Source organism: Rhinatrema bivittatum, chromosome 9 (assembly GCF_901001135.1).
Source record: "Rhinatrema bivittatum chromosome 9, aRhiBiv1.1, whole genome shotgun sequence".
Classification (NCBI taxonomy): Eukaryota; Metazoa; Chordata; class Amphibia; order Gymnophiona; family Rhinatrematidae; genus Rhinatrema; species Rhinatrema bivittatum.
In genome coordinates, this window is record NC_042623.1 from 251,699,005 (window position 1) to 251,724,282 (window position 25,278).

General features: G+C 44.3%; 1 protein-coding gene across 1 annotated transcript in view; it reads left to right on the plus strand.

Moving 5' to 3' along the window:
• Window positions 1-2,432: 2,432 nt before the first annotated feature.
• Window positions 2,433-25,278, plus strand: part of LOC115099639 (phospholipase D1-like) — a 33,395-nt gene continuing 10,549 nt past the window's right edge. Inside the window, exons 1-4 of the mRNA XM_029617370.1 lie at window positions 2,433-2,485; window positions 6,916-7,194; window positions 8,741-8,790; window positions 12,970-13,104. Of these exons, the coding sequence (XP_029473230.1) occupies window positions 2,433-2,485; window positions 6,916-7,194; window positions 8,741-8,790; window positions 12,970-13,104 (517 nt within the window). The remainder of the gene's footprint in view (window positions 2,486-6,915; window positions 7,195-8,740; window positions 8,791-12,969; window positions 13,105-25,278) is intronic.

Genomic DNA, 25,278 nt, shown 5'->3' on the forward strand with positions numbered 1-25,278 from the left:
CAGGCGAACGGCCAAGCAGAAAGAACAAACAGGTCCTTAAAGACCTTCTTACATTCCTACGTTAATGACCAGCAGGACGACTGGTCCAACCTGTTACCCTGGATCAAGTTGTCTCACAACACGCATGTCGCCTTCGCTACGGATGTATCACCCTTCTCGGTGGTATTTTGGCCGCCAGCCACATCTGCCTCTACCAGTCCCACTCTCAGTACCTTCACCTGCGGCCCAGTCAACAGCTCAAACAATCAGAAGATTATGGAATCAAGTTTAGGCGAGGCTGGGCCAAGCCGCTGAACAACCTAAGCGCTCTACCGATGCTCATCGTCGCACCGCTCCCTTGTTCCGACCAGGCCAAAAGGTCTGGTTAAGCATAAAACATATTAGATTGAGGCTACCCTCTCAAAGACTAGCGCCAAAATTCATCAGACCATTTCCTGTCCTCCGCCGTGTCGGAGCAGTAACATACCAACTCCAGTTACCAAGGTCAATGGGTATCCACAATACCTTTCACATATCCTTGCTGAAGCCACTTGTATTCTCCTGGCCATCACATAGGGCTCCTCCTCCTTCACAAGTTTCCGCAGAATCTGAAGAGACTACAAGAAAAGGAAGTCCTCGACATCAGGAAAAGGCACGGCCATTGGGAGTATCTCCTGTCATGGGAGGGCTTCGGGCCTGAGGAGAACTCGTGGGAGCCCTCCCACCACATCTATGACAAGCAACGTCTCCAGGAGGCCTAGAAGGGGGGTACTATTGCGTTTCCCGGCCCATCCACTCCACGGCCGGGCCTGCTCACCTTTCCCAGCCATCTACAAGCTCCGGTCTCACCTCCTCTGCCGGTCCCAGCCATCCTCATTGCTCTCAGGCTCCCTCGGTGTCCCAGGCCTCACAGCGGAGCTCCCACCGGGGCTCCGTGTCCAGCATCTCCCTGGCCCCACCCCTAGGTGCACGCGCGGCCGACATCATCCTCTTTAAAGGGACAAGCATGGGAAACCCGGCCGCGACGCGTCCCGATGACATCACTCAGTTCCAGCATAAATAACAAAGTTCTGTCCCCAGGAGCTCGACTTGGCAATCGGGTCAATCACTCTGTGATAGCAATTTTGCCTTCCTGCGTTTCCTGTGTCTCCTGTTCCAGTCTCTTTGAGCCAGCGTCTCCTCCTGTGTCTCCAGTTCCAGTGTTTCCTGCTCCTTTGTCTCTCCATTCCTGGTAGTACCCTTTGGACTGATCTCACGGTACTGACCTCTGCTTGTTCTTGACTACTTGATTGCTGCTTGCCCTGACCTCTGCCTGGAACTCCAACTATCCTTGATCGCCGCCTGACCTGACCTCTGCCTGGAACACAGACTACTGTCGTCTGCCACCTGGAACCCGACCTCCTGCTTGACTTCACTACGTCTGGACTGACCTTGCTACTGACCCTGCCTGGCTGACCATTCTGTATATAGACTCTGGCCTTGATTCTAGCTATACACTCGGACATTCTATTCTGGCCTCCTGCGACCTCCAGTTCTCCTTCTCTGAACACCGACCCTGTACCCTTGTTTGTGGTGGGCACTCCTTTGAACTTCCTCTCTAGGAGACCCTGTGAGGTCCACCTAAGACCAAGCAGCCTGGGTAACCAAGGGCTCAACCTGAGGGAACCCCAGGTTGCTATTGGCGAAGCTCCAGCTAGCCTCTGTCTCCTCCTGTGCTCTGCCTCCTGGTGGTAGGTGCTCTCCGGGTCCAACTGGAGAGCCGTACCAATCCTGCACCAGGCCAAGGGTCCACTCCCAGCGCAACAGGTTAATTACTGTTTTATTTTGGTGTGATGAATTTATCTGGTCTGTGGTGCCTCAACCAAGAGGCTGTTTGGGGAGGGCACAGAATTGTGGTATCAGGGTGACCGGGACCCTGTCTCATCCCCCCATTCAGGCTACAAACCCAAAGATAATATAATTTATAATGTGGTGTACTCCCCACCCCAAGCAAAGGAGTAATACATAGTCCTGACCAAGAGGGGGGGGGGGGGGACACACTTCTCTGTTGCCACATTTCCCCATTCCCATATCTATCCTTCTTTGTCCATCACTCTCCTGGCTCCGTATATCTCTAACCTACCCCTTGTCCTCATTCTTTCCATCTCTCTCCTCTTTCTCTATCCCTACTCTGTCTCATAATCTTACCCCTAAATCCCTCTGGGTCTCCTCCCTGATCCGATGTGCTCTTTCTCCCACCCCTATCCACCTCTAAACCCCCCTCGCTGTCATCTTTACTCAACGGCCTCCTTCCCCCAAGCCCCAAAGAAGGTCCTCCTCCCCTTCCTGGCTGGCAGGCACATGGTACTTTACTGCTTCTAGCCTCTGTCAACAATTGCAGCAGACATGCGGTATTTGAATAGTGTGGGGCTGTTAACATCTTGCATTTTGATTAACACAAGATGTAAAACTTCATGGGTGATTCAACAACATCTAGGCTACTGGAACAGACTGGCAGTGGCATGTGGTAAAGTACATCGTCCTGCCAACTAGGCAGGGCAGGAAGAAGGAACAAGAACATAGGCCGGGACCATCAGGTAGAGAAGTACACAGGAGCTGCAAGGGAGGAGCTGAAGATGTGCGGGGCCATGCACGCATGCAGCATATGTGGAACGTTGCTAGCTGGAGGTTGCTGTCCGCTGCCAGTCATTCAGGGTCTGCAGCAGCGATGTGTGGAAAAATTCAAACATAAGCCATTCACCATTCATAAGCCAAACATTCACCATACTCAGTCTTCTCACCCCCTTGAATCCCTCTCTCCACTACTTCCTCCCCCCCCACCTTCCCCCCCTCCCTTCCCTCATCCCCCCCACCTCTATTCCTAAATTACCTTACCAACAAGTCCCTAATCCTAATTTTATTTTATCAACAACACATTCATGTACATATGTTATTTTCTATAACCTTTTGTTATATCCTATAACCTTTTGTTCCATGTACCACTGTTATAATATGTTATAATTGGTTTTTTTTTGGTTACCATGTTATAATGTAAAATAGGGCGGACTACGCCCTATTCTCTTGGTTATCTGGAAACCGATGTGATATCTCGATTGAATGTCGGTATATAAAAGAAATAAATAATAATAATAATTCAGATTTCAGCCTGGTTTGAGCTGAGTGGAAATTCCAGCTCCCCCCCCCCTCCCCCCTTGAGAAAATCACCTGATTTTTCCTGCTAAATCTTCTCATAATCCAAAGCAGATCCAAAAAAATAAAAAAGCCAAAGCAAACCACCTATTCCAAGAGATCTGCTTGTATTTCCTCAGTTGTGCTCTGGAATTCACCATGAATGAGCATTTTCTTTAAAAAAAAAAAAAAAAATCAAATTCAAGCGAGGTGACAGCTTTGCAGGATAATTTGCACTTTTTAAATTTATGTTTATTGCATTATAATAATATAAGACAGCAAACAAGCATGTCAATGAAATACAGAGTCATATGGGAGCAAATTACAAAAAATAAAAAAATAGCTCCCATAGACTCAAGTACCAGGAAAATGGGAGAACCAAGGGTCATTAAGCACCATAAGACTAGCAGCAAAGGTAAAAAGCAATAATTGAGGGGACTACAGAGTATAAATGATTTCTGCCATAACCAAGTTAGCGAGTGTTTTCAGATGCAAATCAAGGAAAAACCTAAGTTGGGAGGGCTCAAAAAACAAATATCTATCATTGTTAAATTTAACTACACATTTACAAGGATAATGGATTATAATCTGAGCACCCATCTGACGAACTTCTTGAAACATTGCTAAAAATCTCTTTCTAAGCCGTTGGGTAGCCCTGTTGATGTCATATCCATAGCTTCCGGCCATAATATAAAGTATCCCTATTAAGTAGAAAAAGCTTTAAAACTAAGTCTTGATCAGATGGGAAAACAAAGGCGACAAGTGAAGTTCCACGATATTCCACAAGGTCATCTCCAGAGGAGGTTTCCAAAAACGCAGAGAGATCAGCAAAGGCAGTTGCTGGGCTAGGATTTTCCGGCGAAGTATTAGGTTTCCTCTCCTGGGAAGTACAGTAAATCCGAGAAGTAGGTGGAAGTGTATCAGCGGATATTTGCAGTACTTCCTGAAGATATTTTTTAAATTGATCACGAGGAGATATTCAGTTAACACGAGGAAAATTTAACACTCTCAAATTTAAAACCCTAAGAGAATTTTCCATATTTTCCATCCTTTTAGCCTTTATTACATCAGATTGAACCAATCCATTCGGAGTTGTTTGAATCTTCTCGACCTGTTGATCCAAATCAACTATCTTAGCATTATGAGAGGAAATTAAAGAAGCCATTGATTGCACAGATTGCTTTGTATCAGTCATCACCGAAGATAGTAAAGAAATAGAATTTTCTAAGGAAACTAATACAGCCCAGACTGAGTCCAAAGTAATAACTGCAGGTTTAACCAGATTTGACTTTTAAGATTACACTGGCCAAACGTTCCCTGTAGGATTTCTCCATACCTTCATGGGGCCCCACAAGTTCCTCTCATCCTTCCGGGGTGGACACCCGGAGAAACCCAAGATATTCCACTGGAGTAGCCAAAATATGTTGTTGCAAGGGCGGCATTAGACTTCCAGCTAAGCCTCCAACCCCGGCGTGCACAGCTCCAGACTTGAGAGTCCGCCCCAGCGGCAGCCGACAACGCTTTCCATCTGACTGGCTGACCCAGACTCGAGGTCGTCTCATGCAAGGGGGGAGAGGGAGTTATGGGTGCTCCGGGACTCAGAGTGACCTGCATGGCCAGCGGTAGAGTTGTGCGCTCTCCAACAACCGCAGCAGACTCAGCCAGAGAGAATCGCTCCATAGGAGTGAAGAAGCTCTGGAATTTGTTTCCAGAGAAGGTAATTAGTGTAGCTGGGTTTAAAAAAGGTTTGGATAAGTTCTTGGAGGAGAAGTCCATTACCTGCTATTAATCAAGTTTACTTAGGGAATAGCCACTGCTATTAATTGCATCAGTAGCATGGGTTCTTCTTAGTGTTTGGGTACTTGCCAGGTTCTTATGGCCTGGTTTTTGGCCTCTGTTGGAAACAGGATGCTGGGCTTGATGGACCCTTGGTCTGTCCCAGCATGGCAATTTCTTATGTTCTTAAGCCCTCCATGCACTGCTGAATGGCTCAAGTTAAGGGAGGTGCTGAGAACCCCCCTTTAGCTGTCCCTTCCTCCGAGTGTGCAGCATAACTTGTAACAAGGAAACTTTTTCTCGCAGAGAACAGAGCTTCAAACGCCACGTCCGTTCCCATAATTTGCACTTTTGCCAGATTGTGGGAAGGGCCGCAGACTTTTTTTTTATTGTTCATTCTGCCACCCCTCTGCCACCCGTCTGCAGTGCAAATTGCATCTGTTGCCATCTGTGTAGAATGACAAATTCCTGTATATGGAAGGAAAATATTGCTTTTCCTAAACAGATAGTGAAAATCACAGGATTAAAAGCGCTTAATTGCTTCCTGCCGTTTAGTAACTGTATTGCCTTTCAATGTCATAGGCCTTGGCGATAGTGAGAGAAGGAGCCCCAACATACAGTCCAACTGAGAACAACAAACTTAAATAATTCTTAATTTTAAATCCTGTTTCCCTTCATATTTCCTTTCAGGAATGCTGTCGGTCACCAGTCCTTTTCGGATGCCACCATAGTTATTTCAGAATGAAACACCATTGACAGAGATCATACTCGGGGGGTCGACGTGTATTCTTCCCCTCCTTTGGGTGCACCCGCCCCCCCCAGTGTCTGGTATCCTGCTGCCTCACCTTCACATCAGCCTTTCTTCTCCTTTCCAAGCTAATCACTCTCTCCACTTTCCCTAAAGTCGGCAGGGGAGTGGCGCTGATTCTGCTGATTTCGGCTGTGCCATGTGGTGCTCTCAGGTCTCCCTGTGTCCTTGCTCCACACAGCAGAGGAGTGTCTTGAGTTGCCACCACCCGGGCCTACCAATATGATTCAGGTCCAGCCTACTCTGCTCCTCGTCCGTCAGAAGGAAGGAAGGCAGGGTTGGCACAGATCCCAACTAGACATCAATTGAAAAAAAAAAACGGAAGAGACTCCGGAGAGAAATTCAAAATGAACCAAGAGTTTCCACACAGAACTAATGGAGTCTAATATCCCTGAATACGTGCGGGTCCATGCATATTTGTGAATCCTTGTCCCCCCCCCCCCCCAAAAAAAAATTCCTAATTTTTCCTGGAAATTTAGCGTGGCCAGGACACCAAACCCAAACGTTATTGGTTAAGAACATAAGAAAATGCCATACTGGGTCAGACCAAGGGTCCATCAAGCCCAGCATCCTGTTTCCAACAGTGGCCAATCCAGGCCATAAGAACCTGGCAAGTACCCAAAAACGAAGTCTATTCCATGTAACCATTGCTAATGGCAGTGGCTATTCTCTAAGTGAACTTAATAGCAGGTAATGGACTTCTCCTCCAAGAACTTATCCAATCCTTTTTTAAACCCAGCTATACTAACTGCACGAACCACATTCTCTGGCAACAAATTCCAGAGTTTAATTGTGCGTTGAGTAAAAAAGAACTTTCTCCGATTAGTTTTAAATGTGCCCCATGCTAACTTCATGGAGTGCCCCCTAGTCTTTCTATTATCCGAAAGAGTAAATAACCGATTCACATCTACCCGCTCTAGACCTCTCATGATTTTAAACACCTCTATCATATCCCCCCTCAGTCGTCTCTTCTCCAAGCTGAAAAGTCCTAACCTCTTTAGTCTTTCCTCATAGGGGAGTTGTTCCATTCCCCTTATCATTTTGGTAGCCCTTCTCTGTACCTTCTCCATCGCAATTATATCTTTTTTGAGATGCGGGAGGGGAGGGAGGGGAGACACATGGACGCACATGCACACACAAACATGGTGGTCTCATAAGCCTACTTTTCTTCCTTTGTAAAGTAGGCTAGTGAGCCCTGAAGGAATCAGTAATTCTAGGGTCCCTACCTCAATTTGGAAGCAAGGTTTTGGTTCAATATCCATTAATTTGATACATAAAAGTAGATTGGGCTGTTATATAATATTCCAAGTTAATGAATTAGTTGTTTCTTGTTTGTTTGCTAACTGTAGGGAAAACAAAAGGTACAGAGTGTACGTGGTGACCCCTTTGTTGCCGGGATTCGAAGGCGACATCTCAACAGGAGGAGGCAATGCACTTCAAGCAATAATGCATTTCAACTACAGGTACTGCTCTGTCCCAGGTACCCCACTGTGGACAGTTTTGTAGTTTTATGTGAAAAACATCACACCTGGGGAATCTTTGGTGATGATTCCAAAACTAACTTTATTGTTCTTGCCTCTATGTTAATTTTTGGTTTATACAAGCAGTGCGTGTTAAGTTGATAAATCAAAGTAAGTGGGTTGGTCGACTTTATGGCTTAAAAGAAATCATGATCCATTTTATCTTCTTTTATACAGTGAAGAGTTGTTCTTTGTATTTTTTTTTTTTTTTTTAAATAAAGCATGAGGTGGGCAGCTTGTTTTCTTCTGTCCGCCGTAAAGGATACCGACATGAACAGCATTCACTTCCGTTGATGCGTGGATATGCCGTGCTGTTCACGGAGTTACAGAGAAAGGAAAGATGATCCCTAGGTAGTTAATGGCTTTACCCCCTGCTAAAAAGAACGAAGCGTACACAATAAAAAAAAAAGTGGTGGATTTATCCAATTTGTGCCTCTTGTGAGAGATAAATCCATAATTGGCAAATTGCTTTCTACGTGTTAGTATACATTTATTCAAAAGAAAGGCAGCCTGCTGATATTCTAAGTTTGGTGTGTATTGTTAAAAAAAAAAAAAAGCTTCAGTAAGAACAATGCTTTTTGGTCAGCATGCAGTGAATTGCTCAATGGAACTGTCCAGGTATATTAAAAAAAAAAAAATAGCACAGTCGCACTAAAGTGGATGGGCTAGAAATTTCCTTCAGGGCAGGAGCCAGCTGCACTGTTCAGTGTTATTTCTTCCCTCTTCTGATTTTGTCCTCACTTTCTCTTTGTATTTTTTTTTTTTTGTCAAAAGTTTAATTTGCTTCATGTCTTGTTTTTATATTTCATTATTGTTGATTTTAGGTGATGAACCCTTAAAGAAGCATTTTCAGCCTACATTAGTTAATCTGAAACTTGACCTTTGCAAGGTCCGCTTTTAATTTCTAAAATCTCTTTTTTCCCCATAGTTTGGGGTATATCACATGCCAGGAGCTCTTTATTTCTCTAGCAGCTCCCTATGACCCTACTGAGCCCATCTAATAGCCAAAAGTCCCATATGGTTCCAGCTATTTTTAGAGGGTAATCAAAGGCGTAATGCCTAGAAGAGTCCTCCACAATTGTAAGATGCTCTTCATCTTTTAGATGAAGAGTGATTTTCTACTCTGAATAGGATAGTGCTACACACCTGTGGGGGAGTGATCAGATGGAATTCTTTTGGCCTCACTAGGTTGAAAGGCTGCTTGTCCACATTGAACGCTGTATCCTTCACATAAAAAAAAAGAGGAAATGATGAGAAAGGCAAGGCATGTAAGAAGATTAGACATTAAAATGAGAGCACTTTACAAAAAGAGTGAGTGCCTCTTTATGGCGGAAAAAGAAAGTATGTAGACCAGGTGTAAATTCTTGATATAAAACAAAAACTGTGAGATAGCAAAGCAATGCTTGCCCGATGTTGTTATCTAAGGCCATTCAGACCTGTGCACATCATGTTGCTTTTAGGTTGTAAACTGGTATTTTCTTTTATTCAGGACCATGTGCAGGGGGGAGAATTCCATCATTGGACAGGTGAAGGCAGAGAGTGAGTACATGGCATCCATTTCTTTGTGACGTTCAAGGTTAAAGATTGGGGTGCCAGGGCATGAGCAAGGGGGGGTAGGCAACCTCCAGATCCTCGTGGACACCAATCTGCTAGGGTTTCGGGGATATCCCTAATGAATATACATGAGAGAGGTTTGCAGACAATTTGAAGCAGTGGGCATGCAAACATGTCTCATCCATATTCATGTGAGGAGACTGATGCCACCTACCACTGGTTATGAAGAAGGTAACTTTTATAGCTTCGCCATATTTTGTAACACCAGTGAGTTAATTGTTTGTTAACTTTTTTAATTTATTCATGAGAAACGGGTTGTGGAAAATGTGATGTTATGTTATGTTATTGTCATATGTGATATCCTGCCACGTTTTGAGGCTGATTTATGTTTAAAAAGTAGATTGTACTACTGTTACTATGTAACATTTGTAAGGTGCTTTGATAGTTTTCAGAAATATGGGGCATAAATATTGTAAAATAAACTAAATCTGGCAATTGAGGAGAACATTTTCACAAAGAAGCACATCTTTAAAGCAAGAACAAAAAGATTAGTCTTGGGATAGTCAAGACTGACCATATCGGAGAAGGGCTCACGGCCCCTGAGGTTTAAGAAGGGGGAGGACTCCAAACCTGAGGTCTGCAGAACCTCTTGGCCCACTGGAAGTCATGTCAGGGGGCAGATGCACCAATTCCACCCACCTACCCCCCCCCCCCCCCCCCCCCCAAAAAAAATAAAAGCCCTGCTTTCTAATCTCATCCTTCAGTCCCCACTACTATACCCTCCTCAGTCCCTGATTTGTCAGCTGGAGGGCTGGGCCTCCAGAGGGCCTCTTTCTTTGTCACCGCCACGACCTGGCCAGCAGAAGAGCATAGCTGGCAGTCGAGTGCTCCTGCTGCCGTGAGCTTCTCTCCTGTGCGGGTCAGATCAGCAATTTAGCAGGCACGAGAGAGAGTGGAGCCAGCATCAGCAGGAGTAGGACAGAAACATTAGATCCACTCTCCTACTGGCCAGACCATGGACCGGCCTAATAATGACGCACCAGTACAGGAGTGCCCTGGTGTTGCAGGACTCTTCAAAGCCCACCTTTAAAGATGGCTCTAGGGACAGTGTATAAAGACATTGTGCACAGTGTACATTAAATTAAAATCTCTCTTAAGCACTTTCCACAGTGGCTGTTGGAGTTTAGTGGCACCCCACTGAAGACAGACATGTAAGCCATTTATTTGTCAAAAGAACCAGTATAGCAAGTTGTAAATATTAAACATTAAAAATCATTGAAGCTTAATTGATTTTCATTTGCCCTTGAGTAAGAGTTTGTTCCACATTGTCATTGCTGATTCTCTCACCACTCCCTGGCCTGTCGGATAGGTTGCCAGCAGGTAGGGTGGTGCCTGAGACTAGCTTGTGATGGAGTGTAATGACAACTCCCTCATTCTACCTTAAAAAGCCTGATTTAGGTTTGTAACCCAGTCCTCAATGGAGAACGCCGCAAGGGATTCAGGGAGAAGAACCCAGGCCTAGAAAGCTTGAGGAGGCCCCAAAGAGCTGGAAGGACCTCCTGGTATATTTGTATGGCGTATCTTTACCTGACAATTATTCCTGGTGCAAGGTGAGCCTCTATTTTGTTTCTGTAAGTGAGAAGCACTGAAAATAAATACATGCACCAGAACTGGACTAGTCCAGTCTTGTGTTCCTGGACTATTCCTGAGGCCACAGCAGGCCTGAATACACCAAATAGCCATGGTACTTCTCTATCCCTCCACCACCATCCCCACCACAACACCCATCACCGTGCGAAGCCTGAATATTTTTTCATTGTCAGGTAAAAACTCATAAACGCAGAATGGTGTAAGATTTTTATATTTTGTATGACCAAACCCTCCAGTCCGTCACTATGTGCCTTAAGTTGCATTTCCCTCTTTCTAAAACATCTTGAGCTATCCATCCCCTCTTACCCTCCTCCCATTGAGGAGAGCCCTTTAGAACCAGCCTTTTTGTGGTTTAAGGTGTGGCTTGTTTCATTTTAGAGGAGACAACAGAGAAGCAAGATGTAAGATTTTTTTCCTCCCTGCTGAGGCCTCCTGCCTCATCAGGTTTCTCCTTTTTGTAGGGGATTGGCCTCCGTGCACAACCTGCCAGAGGATCCCTAAGTATTCAAATTCAGTAAGATAGATTTTTGCCGGGTTTCCCTTTGGGGCAAAAGGGGCTCTCTATCGAGAGGACTGAAGTGGGCAAGACCGGTGACAGATCTTTCTGAGTGAGATTTTTGATGGCCAAAATGTATCCTGTTTTCATGAAGAAAAATACATTTTTTGTTGTAAAGAGGTTTTAAGCCACTCCTTTTCACTGGGAGCCTGGCTGGATCAGCAGGTTCCCACCCCCAAGACTTTTCAAGTCGAGGAGTCACCCTTTTAGAGCAGCTTAATAGAGTCGAGGAAGAGTGAGGAGATTCATCCAGATTCTCCACTAACTTGGGACCAGGACACGGGGCTTGGTGTTCAGGAAGACGCTGGACTGTAAGGGAGGATTTTAGTATTCTAGCAGGGGACCCCTGAACTAGGAATCCCGGTTAAGCCGCTGGTAGAGCTTTGAGTGCACAATTTATACCACCATGGGAAGCTCAACCAGGGTGCTGAAAGAAAAGGACACCTACCCACAATGAAGCTCTCTGTCTTTAAAGACATCATCTGTAACTGCACAAGTATTTCAAGATGGACTTTTATTTGCCTTAAACCAATCAGTAAATTATTATTTAACACCCAGCACCTGGTCCTTTTTGGTTATTCACAGCATCTCCAGAGGATGCCACAAATACACACAAGGAACGCACTAAATGTCTTTCATTGTCTGGGCCATAGACGAGAGTCTCCCCCCATAGAAAGAATTCCCCCCTCCCCCCAGGGATCAGGAGTCAAGCTGGGAGGAAGTCGGCTAGCCAGAACAGCCCCGAAGGTTATAAATAAGATTGTTTACCCTCGGGACTCAACATGCCGGGTCAGGGTTACATTTGCTTTGTCAGTCTTCCTAAACCGCAGGATGACAGACTATAGGTTGGTTCATTAAAATACAGAATATGAAGGCAGATAAGGTCCAATTTCATTCCTTGTGCATTTTCCATGGACTCTCTGGCTTCCTCCTCAGTTCTTCACCACTAGAGATCATTTGGGCTTGATGCACACTTTCTTGATTTCCGTTACTGTTTTTGCTTCCAACACCTCCACAACCTGCACTTTGATGAAGCCATTTCAAACGTTGGCTATGCTAAATGCTTGGGGTAAGATGTATGTGTGTATAGCTCTGTTGTACATAATGAAAATTTCATTTTTCCCCTGTAATCTTGTGCTAGCATGCACGCGGAGCAGCATTTTTGCTTCCCCCTGATCCCTGTTGGTTCTTTTCCCTCATTCGGGTCTAGTGTGAGTCAGAAGCCAACTGGAAGCAACATCCAGTACTTGGAACTGGCCCCATAATTTATTGCAGAAAGCAATGGCTGAATAGAAAGTTGCTTTCCCTACCCACAAGAATATTAAGTCCATAGCCCTGTGTAGCCGTTCAGAACATTTTAAAATGTTTGCGTTTCAAATGAATTATTTTAAAGTGTCATGTTAAATAAGGCCCTTTGAATTTGTACTCGGTTCATCTTTTGAAGCCCTGTATTCAGTCTCTCTCCTTCAGCCTTTTGCAAGATGTTCCAGCTCTCCCTCAACACACTTTAATGTGCTTGCATCCCTTCTTGTCACTTTTGCAATCATAATACTACCATTCTTAATAGTATAATGAAGTTAGAGCTTACTGCACAAATACTGCAGGAAGTTTGAAAAATATAGCCTGTTTTACTCCTGATCCAAATTAGATCTCAACTATGCGGCAAATATTTTTTTATCATCCCTTCTTTCTATTTGCTTGAAGAATGCTTTGGTTCTGGAACATATTATCCCCCTCTGTGTTTATTAAAAAGCTTCCTGCAGTGTCCTTTTTACTGTGAAGTGTAGATTTCTTTCCAGGTTGTAAGAAAGCGCATGGGACCAGCACATAGGATTTCTGAGGGAGTGAAAGGGACTGGAAAGCTGAGTAGGATCTGGATGGGCCATATAGTCTTTATCTGTTGTCATGTTCATTGTTTCTATGATCCATATCTCATTAAAATACTTTCTTCTCTGCAGTTGGCGACCAATGGATGAATTATATCTCATTCTGTGGACTTCGAACCTATGCAGAGCTGGAAGGAAAGCTTGTCACAGAGCTGATCTATGTGCATAGCAAGCTACTTATAGCTGATGACAACACAGTCATTATTGGTGAGTAGGACCTGCTGATCTTTCTCTGAATGGGCCTGTGAGACAGTGCCTCTATGTTGCCCCTTAAACCAGTGCAGGACCGGGCTAGGTGCCTGGTCTCTTTTAATTCTCCTTGTGAGAGAGAGCTCTGTGGACAGGGCCCAACAGGGGAGGAATAAGAGCTGCGACCCAGGTGGGTTAGTCAGACCAGGCCCAGGTCTCCAGGAGGAAGACAGCTCCTGCAGAATAACACATCCAAAAATGAGCTGTGACAAAGCTGTGTGAGTACTGAGGGAAGCAGTACTGAACTATGAGTATACTGTCTGAAGGTGAAGGAGGTCTACTGATATGTCCATGTTTAAGCTGTGAATAAAGATAGAGTGTTTTAAGAAAGGCTGGAATCAGGCTGTGTTTATGTCTCCAGGCCTGGGGGATCACCGCTCGGTTCACAGGGCCTTCATATAGAAATCATTTACTAAAGCTTAAGCTTGCATTGCCTTTGTGAGGCCGCCCTGTCACTTACAGGTCATATCTACTCAGTTTGATGGTTGAAAATGTTTCATTCTACTATGGCTTAATAAAAATATATTGGGACAGGAGCTTTCGTTCAGAAGCTGATATCACCGGACAGGATGATGATGTAATTGTGCCTGGCAACGTGTAGACTTCTGAAAGAAGCATTCTGACCCTGGTACTTCCTTTGCAGTTCCTTCTTTTTGCTGGAAGATATTTGGTAGTGACATCGCTGGTGACGTTTTGTATTGTAACTCTTTTTGCCATGTTCTGTACCCTTGGATGAAACTGCTGCTACAGCAATCCCTCGTTATACAGCACCACACTTAAAAGAACTTTACTGAAATGGAATTTGCTTTTCGAGACCTAAAACTTGAGATTTATAAAGTAAATGCTCATTATAATGGAATTTTGTTAGAAATAAAACAAAAACCAATGAATATGAAAAGCAGCAAAAAGAGTCAAAAGTGACTGATAAAATAACTGTTCTACATTAATTTATATCTGGTGGGCAGTACTTTTTGTAGTACAGGAGCTTTGTAGCGATATCTCCCCTCATGTACATAAGAAATGATTTCCAGGTGTTTTTAGTGGAAGTGAGTGGGAAAGTAAAATTCGATCAATGGATTTCAGTCAAAACTTATTTTCCCACTCACCTCCAGCAGTGCTACAGAAGTGAGTGGGATTTCTGTACTCGTGGAGATACAGGCCTGGAGCATCGGCATGATTGCTTTGGATCGTAAGCTCCATGGGGTTTACGATCTAAAGCGCTGCGTATTCCAGTAGTGCTACCGAAGTGATAAGGAATTGCTGTACCATTACAACGTATCACTTTTATAGCGCTAGTGGACATAATCGCAGTGCTAGAGATCATAAGCTCCATGATCCAGCGACTCCAGGGTAAAGGTTTCTAAGCTGGACAAGCCAGAGGGAGTGAGCAGTTTGTTTGTTGCTGGATCTACTCCGCATTTTGTTTTGCAGAATAGAAAATGTAATTGCTAGTAAAATTGGCAGCGAGCATGCTGGCAAAACGTTTACGATTCCCAAAGAAGGGGAGCTATCATGACCATTTTAATCAAACTCTTCCTGCCGAGAAGAATCTAAGCCTTCGTTTCATATACGGTGGAATGGCCAGTGAAGTCTTGCGTTGCCCTGCGTGTTCATAGAACATTGCTGAATTTTTTTTTTTTTTTTTTTTGCAACAAAATGCTCTCACTGTTTTTAGGATCTTTCCTTGCTCAAGTAGTGCAGGCAGTTGCTGCTCCTTTTGGCATTCCCTGGTCAAAAAATTAGATTGAAAAAAAACAAAGACAAAAAACAGTTCCCTTCTGCTTCTGTGGGAACCACAGCTGGGAATGGGCACCGGGAGCCTTCATTCACAACTATCCTGGGGATTTCTTCCCTAATTTTATAACCCAATTTGCTTTAGACATTCCAGCGAGGCTCCTTCTGGGATCCTGAAGACATAGGCACTGAATCCGGCCACTAGGTGAAGCTCCCTCCCCCTGGGGATTGATCCTGTTGACATTGTATATGTTCTATGTAATGTCATTGCATGCCATTAACAGCTCCAAAATAATGCACTGGGTACTCTAGTCGACAAACTCGGCTCAGCGCGGTGTACAAAGTAGATATGCTTTAAATGCGCTTACCGCTTACCTGTAATTGTTATCCAAAGGTGGCATTCTCTTGACTGCAAAACTGACAGGTCACATGACCCATCGGTGTGAGTCCATCGAAAAATAACCAGCTTTGGAGAAATGCATTTATTGTCAGTCCCACAAGCGGTACAGGTAGCGGTTGTCCTATCTGCTCTTCACGATGCAGTGAACCTCTGCGTGGAATAATAAAAATAGGTGCCACAGTCTGTCTCAGCTGCTTCAGGAACCCCCACCATGAAAGAGAGGTTGGTTAGGCACAAATTTTGCTTTCCCATCATGTTGTGCATCATATCAGGGTCATTGCAAAGAGTGGGCAAAATGGGCACCACGTCCACCACGCTGCAGCCAGCCACAGAGATGTCCTATGCAGTTGCTCTGAGCAGAAAGCAGCCGTGTTGAGGGATCCCCCTCCCTCCCTCCACCATTATGTCCTGCATTCTGCTAACCACAACAGTGCTCTACGTTCCGGTATACACTAAAGTTATGGTTATAGCTATTGAAAGTACAGCCTGACTTCTTCTGACCATGAATATGTACACGCAACTGCGTATTTTTGTTCTATGTACACCGACGTGATATCTTTGATGAGCGGCGGTATATAAAAACCAATAAATAAATAAAATAAATAAATGAATCTCAACAGTGGATCTTTCCATCAAATAAAATACATCAGCACTGTCTGAATTTTAAGGAAGGCTCACTGAATAACTGCACAGAGCAGCAAATACTACCATAAGAAGCTTGCTGGGCAGATTAGATGGACCATTTGGTCCTTTTCTGCCATCATCAATATGAATTAAAAAAAACGGGAATGTACAATATTAGCCAATATATTTTCAGGTTTATATTTTTCTTTTTTTTTTATTTAATACTTACATAACAACCCTTTGGGATCACCACTAGATGTCCCTAGTTCCCAACCTTTGAGTTAGGAGTAAGATTTAGGTAGTAGAGGGAGGAGCCATTTTTGGAACAGCACCTCCAGAACCTCCTGGCTGTATAAAAGCAGGTTGTATCAAAGATCAGTGTGGCAGTGCAGATTTGGTTTGGAGTTATGTGGAAGTAAGAGCTTTTTTTTTTTTTTTGGTTGAAGTTTTTCCTACTCCAGGGACCCAGGTCACATGGTCTGTGATCCAGGAAAGGAGGGAGACTTACCCCTTCAGTATGCAACCTGCTTGGTAGGGTTGTTGCCAGCTTTGGGTTCCTGGATTTTTGCTGAGTTTTTGGGTCTCTTACAAGATCCCTGGTTTTTGGCCTAGGTCTGCGGTGGTCAAGATAGGGGAGGACTGTGCCCACTGCAGCTCGCAGTCCATAATTGGTGGCCGGTGGAGACTTGCTGCCAGAGAATTCCAGTTTTTGGATATTTTTGTAAAGTCCTTTGTTTTGTGGATCTAGGAGGAAGAATTTTACTGCAGTCCTTGTTGCCCTAGAGTAGGGAAACTAGAAGAATTGATTAGTCTCTGCTGCCTGAACCTTTCTTATTTATTTCTTATTTAATAATTTTTATATACCGACTTTACATGCGAGCATATCAAATCGGTTTACAGTAGTTAGCAAATATTCATTTAAAAATATTTGCATTTCCAAAGAAGAAAGGAAGTAAACATAGTTTCATAATGTAAATAATTAAATAGTAAACTAAAATAGTAGGCTGAGTAATCATAAAATGTAAACAATTAGAGAGGCAGTATAGTAAAAATAGAGATAATAAAATCAAAATATACATTACCTTGGTATAAAATCCGAGGTGTGAAATCGTTATGTTAACAGCTCTTGGAAGGCTTGTTTAAAAAGCCAAGTTTTAATCCCCTTTTTAAATAATTTGATGTCTGCTTCTAATCGTAATTCCTGTGGAATAGGGTTCCATAGTTGGGGTCCAGCAATAGAGATAGTTCTTTCTCTTACATTATTTAGATGCGCAATTTTGGGGGAAGGGATTGGCAACATCCCTGTTCCGGTTGATCTAGTGATGCTTGAAGGGATGTGGATGTGAAAGATCCTGTGTGTCATCTAGAGAAAGAGAACTGTTAAAGAGACCATTTTGCATAACATGGGTGACCCCCATCTGGAGTATTCACCCTGGGGCGAAGAGGCACAGTTGGCAGCTGTGCAGGGTTGAGACCCTGTGTTGTCTGCCAGTATTTTGGAAGGAGATTTCCACTCATCACTAGGATACCCCCGTCCATCTGGGAAGTCTTGCTTCTCCATGGCCCTGGAAGGTGAGTTCTTCTCTGGCCTATCTGCTGAGGGATACTTGCACAGATAAGGAAAGCTAGAGAAGTGTGATAACAACTGGCTGTGCCCAGAACTGGGATGTGTAGTGCTACAACTTGATTTTCAAAACTTTATTGCAGTAAAGTTTTTTGCTTGGACTCTCATCCTGAGAGTCCAGAGTATTTGGCTGGCACCCGCATCCGTTGAGCATCCACTGAGAAAAGTACTTCCAACACCTTGGGCCTTGGAGGAGTATTTCTCCCCCATCCCCACCCCACAGAAGAAACCTGACCCCGGGCTTGGGGGCAACCGGTGGATTTATCCCCAGGACACTGTGTATTTGTATTTATTAAAATGTATGAATCGCCTGTGCCTGGGCCCTAAGCAATATACATAATAACATAATTGGTATAAAAGATTCAAACAAGACAAACAAAACAAAAATAAGACAAGTTACAATTTAAGGCGAAAGCAGCCATCGCCAAAATCATAATCAAATGGACTGCAAGCTCAAAGGCGTTCTAAACACACAAAATCAAGCAAAAGCTAGTCCCAGCAAGAAAGATTGCAGGAGTGCTTTAAAGGTTTTTGTGCATTCCCTAAGTCTTAAAGCTTTCAGATATTGAATTCCAGATGGAGGGTGCAGCCACAAAGAAGGCACAGTCTCTTGTAACTGACAATTATGCTGCTTTTGTTGAGGGGTACCTCAAGGAGTCCTCTTTGCTGAGATTAAATGGTTCTTTACCAATCAACATGAACTTATGCTGAGCAGTTTGTGAGTTATAAGTAGTACTTTGAACCATACCCCAAACTGGACAGGCAAGCAATGAAGTTGGAATAGCATTGGTGTCATGTGGTCAGTATGCTTATGTCCACTGATTAGACGAGCTGTAAAGTTCAAAAGCAGCTGTAGTGGTCTCAGTGATAAGGCTGGCAATCCTAAATAAATTGAATTACAATAATCTAGTGTAGGTAACAAGGATGCCTGTACCAGTAGGATAATCACCAGAAGAGGGACTACACATATTTACTATAAGTAGATATGAGATATGAAGGTAAAATAATCTGTAACAATATCGCTGTCAGTGCTATCATATGTGTTCTTTGTTATTCATCAGTCGGCCATTATGAGCCCATGCTGATCATTTTAGGAGCTTTAAAAAAATTACTTGTTTTCATTTTGTCTGTCTGGCCCTGTGCACATTGTTTCATGAACCATTTTAACGTACAGCAACCACATTTTCAGGATAGGTAGGTTTGTACGAAAGCTTGGAATAACATTTTCCTAGAAAACTTAGGGATCTAGCCAAAACTTGGGGAAAATCCACTTTTTGTGTGCACCATTCAACCTACAGCAACCGCATTTTCAGGATAAGTGGAGCCATATAAAAGCTAAAAACTGGAATAAAGTTTTCCCAGAATACTTATGGATATAACCAGAAATTGGAAGCAATCACTTTTTCAGCTGCAGTACCAGGACTGGCCAAAAGGTCGCAGTATCCTGTTATTATAATAGATGATACTGGCACCTTGTGGCCACTATGAGTCCTGCAGGCTGCCCAGGCCAATGGATAAAATGAGTTCCCAAGAAATCAGAGGGTTGTGAGGGGGGGGGAAGCACATCATAAGAACTGCTGTGAAACTCTTTCCTTACTTGGTAGTTTAATGTAACAGATTTTTTTGAGCCCATATGAATTAGAACAGATATACTCATGAGGGAGATATGCTTGAATAGTGAGCAGAATGCTGTCCATCTGTCTTGAACCAAAGCCAATCTTAGCAAAAAAATAGATCTTTAAGAAATCCATTTTCTCTCTCAAGAACAGACAGTGCTTCGATATGTGAAAGGTGTTTGGCAGGCTGTGTACTTCACCAGCTCTTTAATTTTGACTCAATTAAAAAACTGTATCCTAGCCAGCAGCACAGCAATTTTAAATGTATTTTTTCCTTTAACCTATCAGCAGTCCCCAGTATTCATCAAGGCACATGCTAATGTATGCACCAAGCTATGATTACATGATATTTAAATACCCTTTATGCACGAAAGCCTTCAAATTTGAATCACATCCTCAAAGAGGGAAACAAGTAGGGTTTTTAGATGTTGCAAATAGTTGCTTACCATTTTTTTTTGCGGTGCAGGTGCTTTTTCTAGGAGAAGTTTTAAGTTAATTGAAAATGCTGTCCTAGCAGACTTCTCCCACGTGACCTTTTTTTTTTCCCACCTGGTATTCACAATCAAATAAATTATTGAAACAATAGGCACAAACTCACGTCTCCCTCGCCTCATCTCGTTCATAATAAGAAAATAAAATAGCACACAATAGTTTCGCTATCTACAACCTCCACTACACACACACACAGCTAGCAGGACTGGGAAAGAGTTGGTATGTGCACTGCCCCTATAGGCCTTACGTCTAGGAGCCCACATCTGTATTTGATGTCTGCACTTGCCTCCGTTCAACCAGCATCTAGACACAAAAGTGCAAAGATTGTTTTGTTGGTATCAAACCTAAGTAGTTAAATGCAGCACTGAAGTGAAAGTTGCATTTTCTCTGAAACTTCACGTAGGGTTGCAGACTTCTGATTGCGAGCTGCGCGTTGCTGCTGCAATTGCCTGATAGGCGTACGCTCACGTTCAGATAACCATTACCAGTAATTGGAGCGCGTTCTATTTTTTAAACTTAGGGATAGCTAGAGATGATTCAATAATAAGCTTAGAGATCCGATTACCGTATCTCACAAGTTATGGACAATGAACTTGAAAAATTGAATTTCTCTCCTGATATTTGTAAGGTAGACATGTCTGTAATGACTCAAAAGTAGTCCAAACAGGCAATTGATTAGTTTAGCTTCAGGCCAAAAAGGGGCTGGGGAAGATAATCCAAAAAAGATGGAATTCCAGCTGTTTAAATAAGCCCTGTTGAAGCTAAGCTGCCCTTATTACAGAAAAATTGGAAATAACTTTAAAACACTGGAGCCAAGCTTTCTATGTAAAATGGAAACAGAACTGATAATCTAGCAGCTTAATGTTGAGTTCTGCAACACTAAGAGTTCCAGTCAGAAAAAGAGAGATTTTTCATTGGTTTAAGTCTTGTAACTATCACCTCTGGCCCTTTGGTAAAGGGTTCAGAGACCCCTGAATACTGTCCACTCGTTGCAGCGTTCGGTAAAACCACGGATTCATGCTGTGGGGACCAGGAGATCACCAGAAACAAAAACAAAACAACGTCTGCACCGAGCATTGGGTTTCAAATTCAAAATAGCTTTCTTAAAGCCCCAATATTCAGAAAAACAATTCAACAGTAGCTCCCGATAAAAAAAAAAAAAAAGTCAGTCATCCCTTACTCTCTTCTCATGCTGCTTGAGTTACGTGAGATAGAAAAAATAATCCTCTCAGACTCTCACCAAGGCCCCTGTCTTCCTCAGGCCCAGTTCTTCTGTATCCCTGTCACTTACTGGCTGAAGACGTCCCTAGTCCGATCCTTTCACTGTAGGAATGGAGGGTCCCATTCTTCCTGGATGGCCTGTCACTCTCACCGGAGAGAGAAATCCCTTCTTCAGCGGAGCCCTAGATGCCCTCGACTGCCTCTCCCCAAGCTCCCGGGTGAGACGTCATTCGCCGCGCTCCAAACCAGAACCCCCCTCAACGCTCCAGAACTCCTCCTTCTGAACGGTGGAGCTCACTGACCCAGCCTTTGGGAGGTGGATCCTCCTGTTAGCCCACCGGCCCCGGCCGGCTCAGCTCACCTCATACCATGCTTGGCCCTTTGCTCCCGGTGCTCTCGCGGCCACAGCCGGTCACTGTCGCCGCGTTCCTCCTGGCTCCCTGTGCTCCACGTGGTGGCTGGGACGCCGCTGACCAGTGTTCCAATCCTGGGCCTCTCCAGGTGCACGCGTGCACCGTCCTCCCTTTAAAGGGCCAATGGCGGGAACTTCAGGCTCGTCCCCGGCTGATGACATCACCAGCCATGGGTATTTAAGGACTCACCACCACTAACTGACTTGGCAATGAGTTCCCTGGTTCCTAGCTGGTGCTCGCTCCAGTTCTCCGGACCTGTTGTTCCTGTTCTACGGATCCCTACTCTGCTCGTTGGAATCCTTCGCCCTGCTCCTTAGGGTTCTGGCTCAGCGCTTCTCCACCTGGGACCCTGCCCCGGTGCTCCGCTTCTCGGGGTCTGGCTAAGTGCTTCTACATCTGGGACACTGCCTCAGTGCCCCGCTCCTCGGGGTCCGGCTCAGCGCTTCTACATCTGGGATCTGCCTTGGCGCGCCGTACATCATGACACCCTGTTTCGGCACTCCAACTCTCGGGGTCTGGGTCAGAGCTTCGACATCACGAGACGCTGTCTCTACACTCCTGCTCAAGGCCTGGCCCTGCACTCCTACATTACAGGGAAGGACCCACAAAACAAAGCGGTAAACGGTCTAGGAAAGCCACGGATGTGAAGAAACAAAAGCAAGACCGATGCCTTGGAAAAGAATTTATTCAAATAGATTTGATACGCCCGACTCTGGCCAAAGTTTCGCTCTATGGCTGCATCAGGGGCTCTTTGGATTGAAGTACATCTAGAGTATGTTCTCAGTTGCAATACTTATACTCTGGAATTGTTCACTCACGAAGTCTCACAATAAAGATTGTAGTATTGTGTTCACTGCAAGGACTTCTTTCGTTGAGAGAACTTTGTAGCCAAGTTGTAGGATCTTTTTATCCACATTTGTGACTGTTTTATTTTGCTTCATGCGATGGTGCTTTTTTTAATAACAGGACTCTGTAATCAACTTAAGAGTTTCTTTTAAAACAAACACCATCGCGATAAAAAGATCCTACGAAGTGATTAGTAACCCTGTTACCGGAACCTCGGTATAAAAAAAGCCATAAATAAATAAATGTCAAATCTATTTGAATAAATTATTTTCCAAGGCATCGGTCTTGCTTTTGTTTCTTCACCACTCCTACATTACAGGACTGTCTCTTTGAGTCCTGGCTCTGCGGGGTATCCTTCAGCGCCTCTACTTCACAGGTTGCTGCCAGTGCACTGCCGCACCCCAGGCAGTGCCTCAGCACTCCCACACTTCTAGAACTTGTCTCAGCGGACTCCCCGCTCAGGGCTTGCTTCCACATACTATTACTCAGGCCCGCTGCTCCTGCACTTCCTTCCCACGGGTCCTACCCCCTGTGCTCCTGCTCTACTGACTCTGGAACTGCAGTAGCATCTCTTCACTTGAGGCCTTCTCTCTCTCTCTCTCTCTCTCTCCTTGAGAGACTCTCAGCCTTGGACTGAATCTGAACTCTCTGATACTCCCTGTCTCCTCTGGAACTACTTACACAGAGGCCCCCCTAAGACCAGCCGGCCCCCGGCACCCAAGGGCTCAACCTGCAGGGAGTGAGGGCTGGTACTGGCGAAGGTCCTGTTTGCCTCTGCTCCCAGCCAGGCTCGCCTCCCAACGGTGGGGACCTGCGGGGCTCAACCCCACCTGAGGGCAAGGGATCACAAATCCTAACACCTCCTTTCACCTAGACCACCTTCTCAACCTCCCGTTTCTGGAAAATTCTCCCTTTCAAAGAATACTGAGGTCTAGGGTGCTCTGCATTTGGTGTTCTACATTTATTTAGAGGTGATTTTTCGGTCCTTTAGGCATTTAAGAATCTGTTAAAAGCAACTTCTGTGCCCTGATTTCAACAGTCAGCAGCAGTGATTTCCCCTAGTAAATTGTGATAAATGTTTTATCCGAAGGGTATGTTCTCTTACTTTTTCCCCTCCTCCTTCTTTTAGGCTCAGTCGGAGTCAGGGCGGATCTGGCACCGTGAGCCTTCATTCATAAATGTGCAGGGATTCTCTTTTCTCTAGTTTTATTTCCCCTGCCTGCACCGTCCTGCAGAAATCACTTAAGCCCAGCCACTGCAGCAACGGTCCTCGGCCAAAGTCACACCCTGGGGCTCCCTCCAGAACCCTGTGCTCGCAGGCACTAAGGCGGGTCACCGTCACAAGATGACCGGGGGGTCCGCAAATCCCTGAGGCATCCGCAGCCCTGGCCAACCCACAAAACGGAAGGCCCAGCCTGGGAATCGAGCCCAGGTCCTTTTCATGGCCGGCCCCTAAATGGCCTGAATTCAAAGCCTGCCCAAAATAACATCCATGGCAGCACCCCATTTCACAGATGGGTAGCAATGCACTCCTGGCCTTTGCAGGGAATGGTGGAATGACAGCTTCACTGACATCCATTCACTTTTCTCCCTGTCCTGCTGCACTGAGAAATTCAGTCTAAGATGTCACATGCTACAGGTGACCAGGCTGGTGAGGGTATGATCTAGGGCTCTGAAGTTTCAAATGCAAGAGAAGGGGTAACTAGAAAAACTCTTCCCATGATACGCATGGCGTTTCCCCCCTCCCTTCCCCCTAAAGAAGGTGACATTCTGAAATCAAGGCATGGAACAAGATTTGTTTAGCTGCGCCACAGCTCTCCAGCTGGCTTCTCTGGATGATTGATTCTTCTTTTTAGTGGTGATCCTGTTGCCTCTTTGGAAGATGTTCACGTGCGTTACAAGCAGCTGCTCACCACAGTATCATCCTTTGCTAAAAATGTGAGCCCTTCCCACTGTGCAGAAATGAATAAGAGCTGGTCTGAGGCATCCTAAGGAAGGGAAAGGATAACCTATGACTGTCTTCAGTGCCAGCAGTACCTCCAGGGATTGTCTTCATTGCACGTAGTTCATTGGATTTGAAGCATTGGGGCATCGATTTCTGCAAAATCAGAAGGGCTAGATTACACTTGTGTCCATTTTATTAATATCACCTTGTGCACTCAAGGGCTGATCTCTGTGGGGGAACCATGTGACATTTGTAGTATCAGAGTGCCACTTTCTGATCTTAAATCTTCACAACAGAATTGAAGAAGGTCAGTAGATCAATGGCTGACAGCATTTTATTTGTTGTCAATTTATTACAATTTTTGATAATTACTTTTAAAATAAAATGGAGTGTTTTTGTGGTTTCTGGATCTCGGGCTACCAGTGCTGTGGAGGTATCCTTCACAGTTCCTTCTGCTCCCACTAGTCTCCACTATCGCACACCAGTGGCACCTAGTGGACAGAGGCAGAGTGCATGGGTGCCATGTTGTGGAGGAATATGTAGTCTGTAGCTTCTGGCTGAGATCTATTGCTGCAAAGATTGGGCTAGAGGGAATGGGGCAGAGAGTCAGGAAAAAAAAATACCTGGGTCGTTGGAAATAAAGTTTCGTAGCACTATACTCCACTAATGGCTGGTTCCATTTGAAATGGAGCCCAAAACAGCAGGAGGAAACTGCCAGACCAACAAAAAAACAAATTATATTTTTTGCATAACTGAAAGTTTTTTTAATCTATTTATTCTTACTGGTGCATCTGACATAAGGTTGTTGACTAATGCATGCAAGGTCTAGTACAACATGTTCTCTTCCTTTAGTACAGTTTTTTTTTTATATGTACTAGGTTTATAAAATGAAGAAAGATTTTAGAAAATGAACAATGCTGTCTTTGCTATCATGCAACCAAACCACAGACCGCATTCAAATAAATTTTCTATCATTAAATTAAAAAAACAAAAAAAAAATGTTTGATAGGAGTGGTGTAGAGCAGAATGTAGAAGAGTTCATGTAGGGAATGGGTTTCTCTGAGGTTTATTTTATGATTCATTTTCATTGCATGTTGTATTTTATGATGATGATGTTTTGATTATTGTTGATTTTATAATTACTTTATATTTGTTTATGCTGGGCAAGTCACTCTATCCTCAGGTACAAAACGATAGACCAATGAATGAAAAAAGGT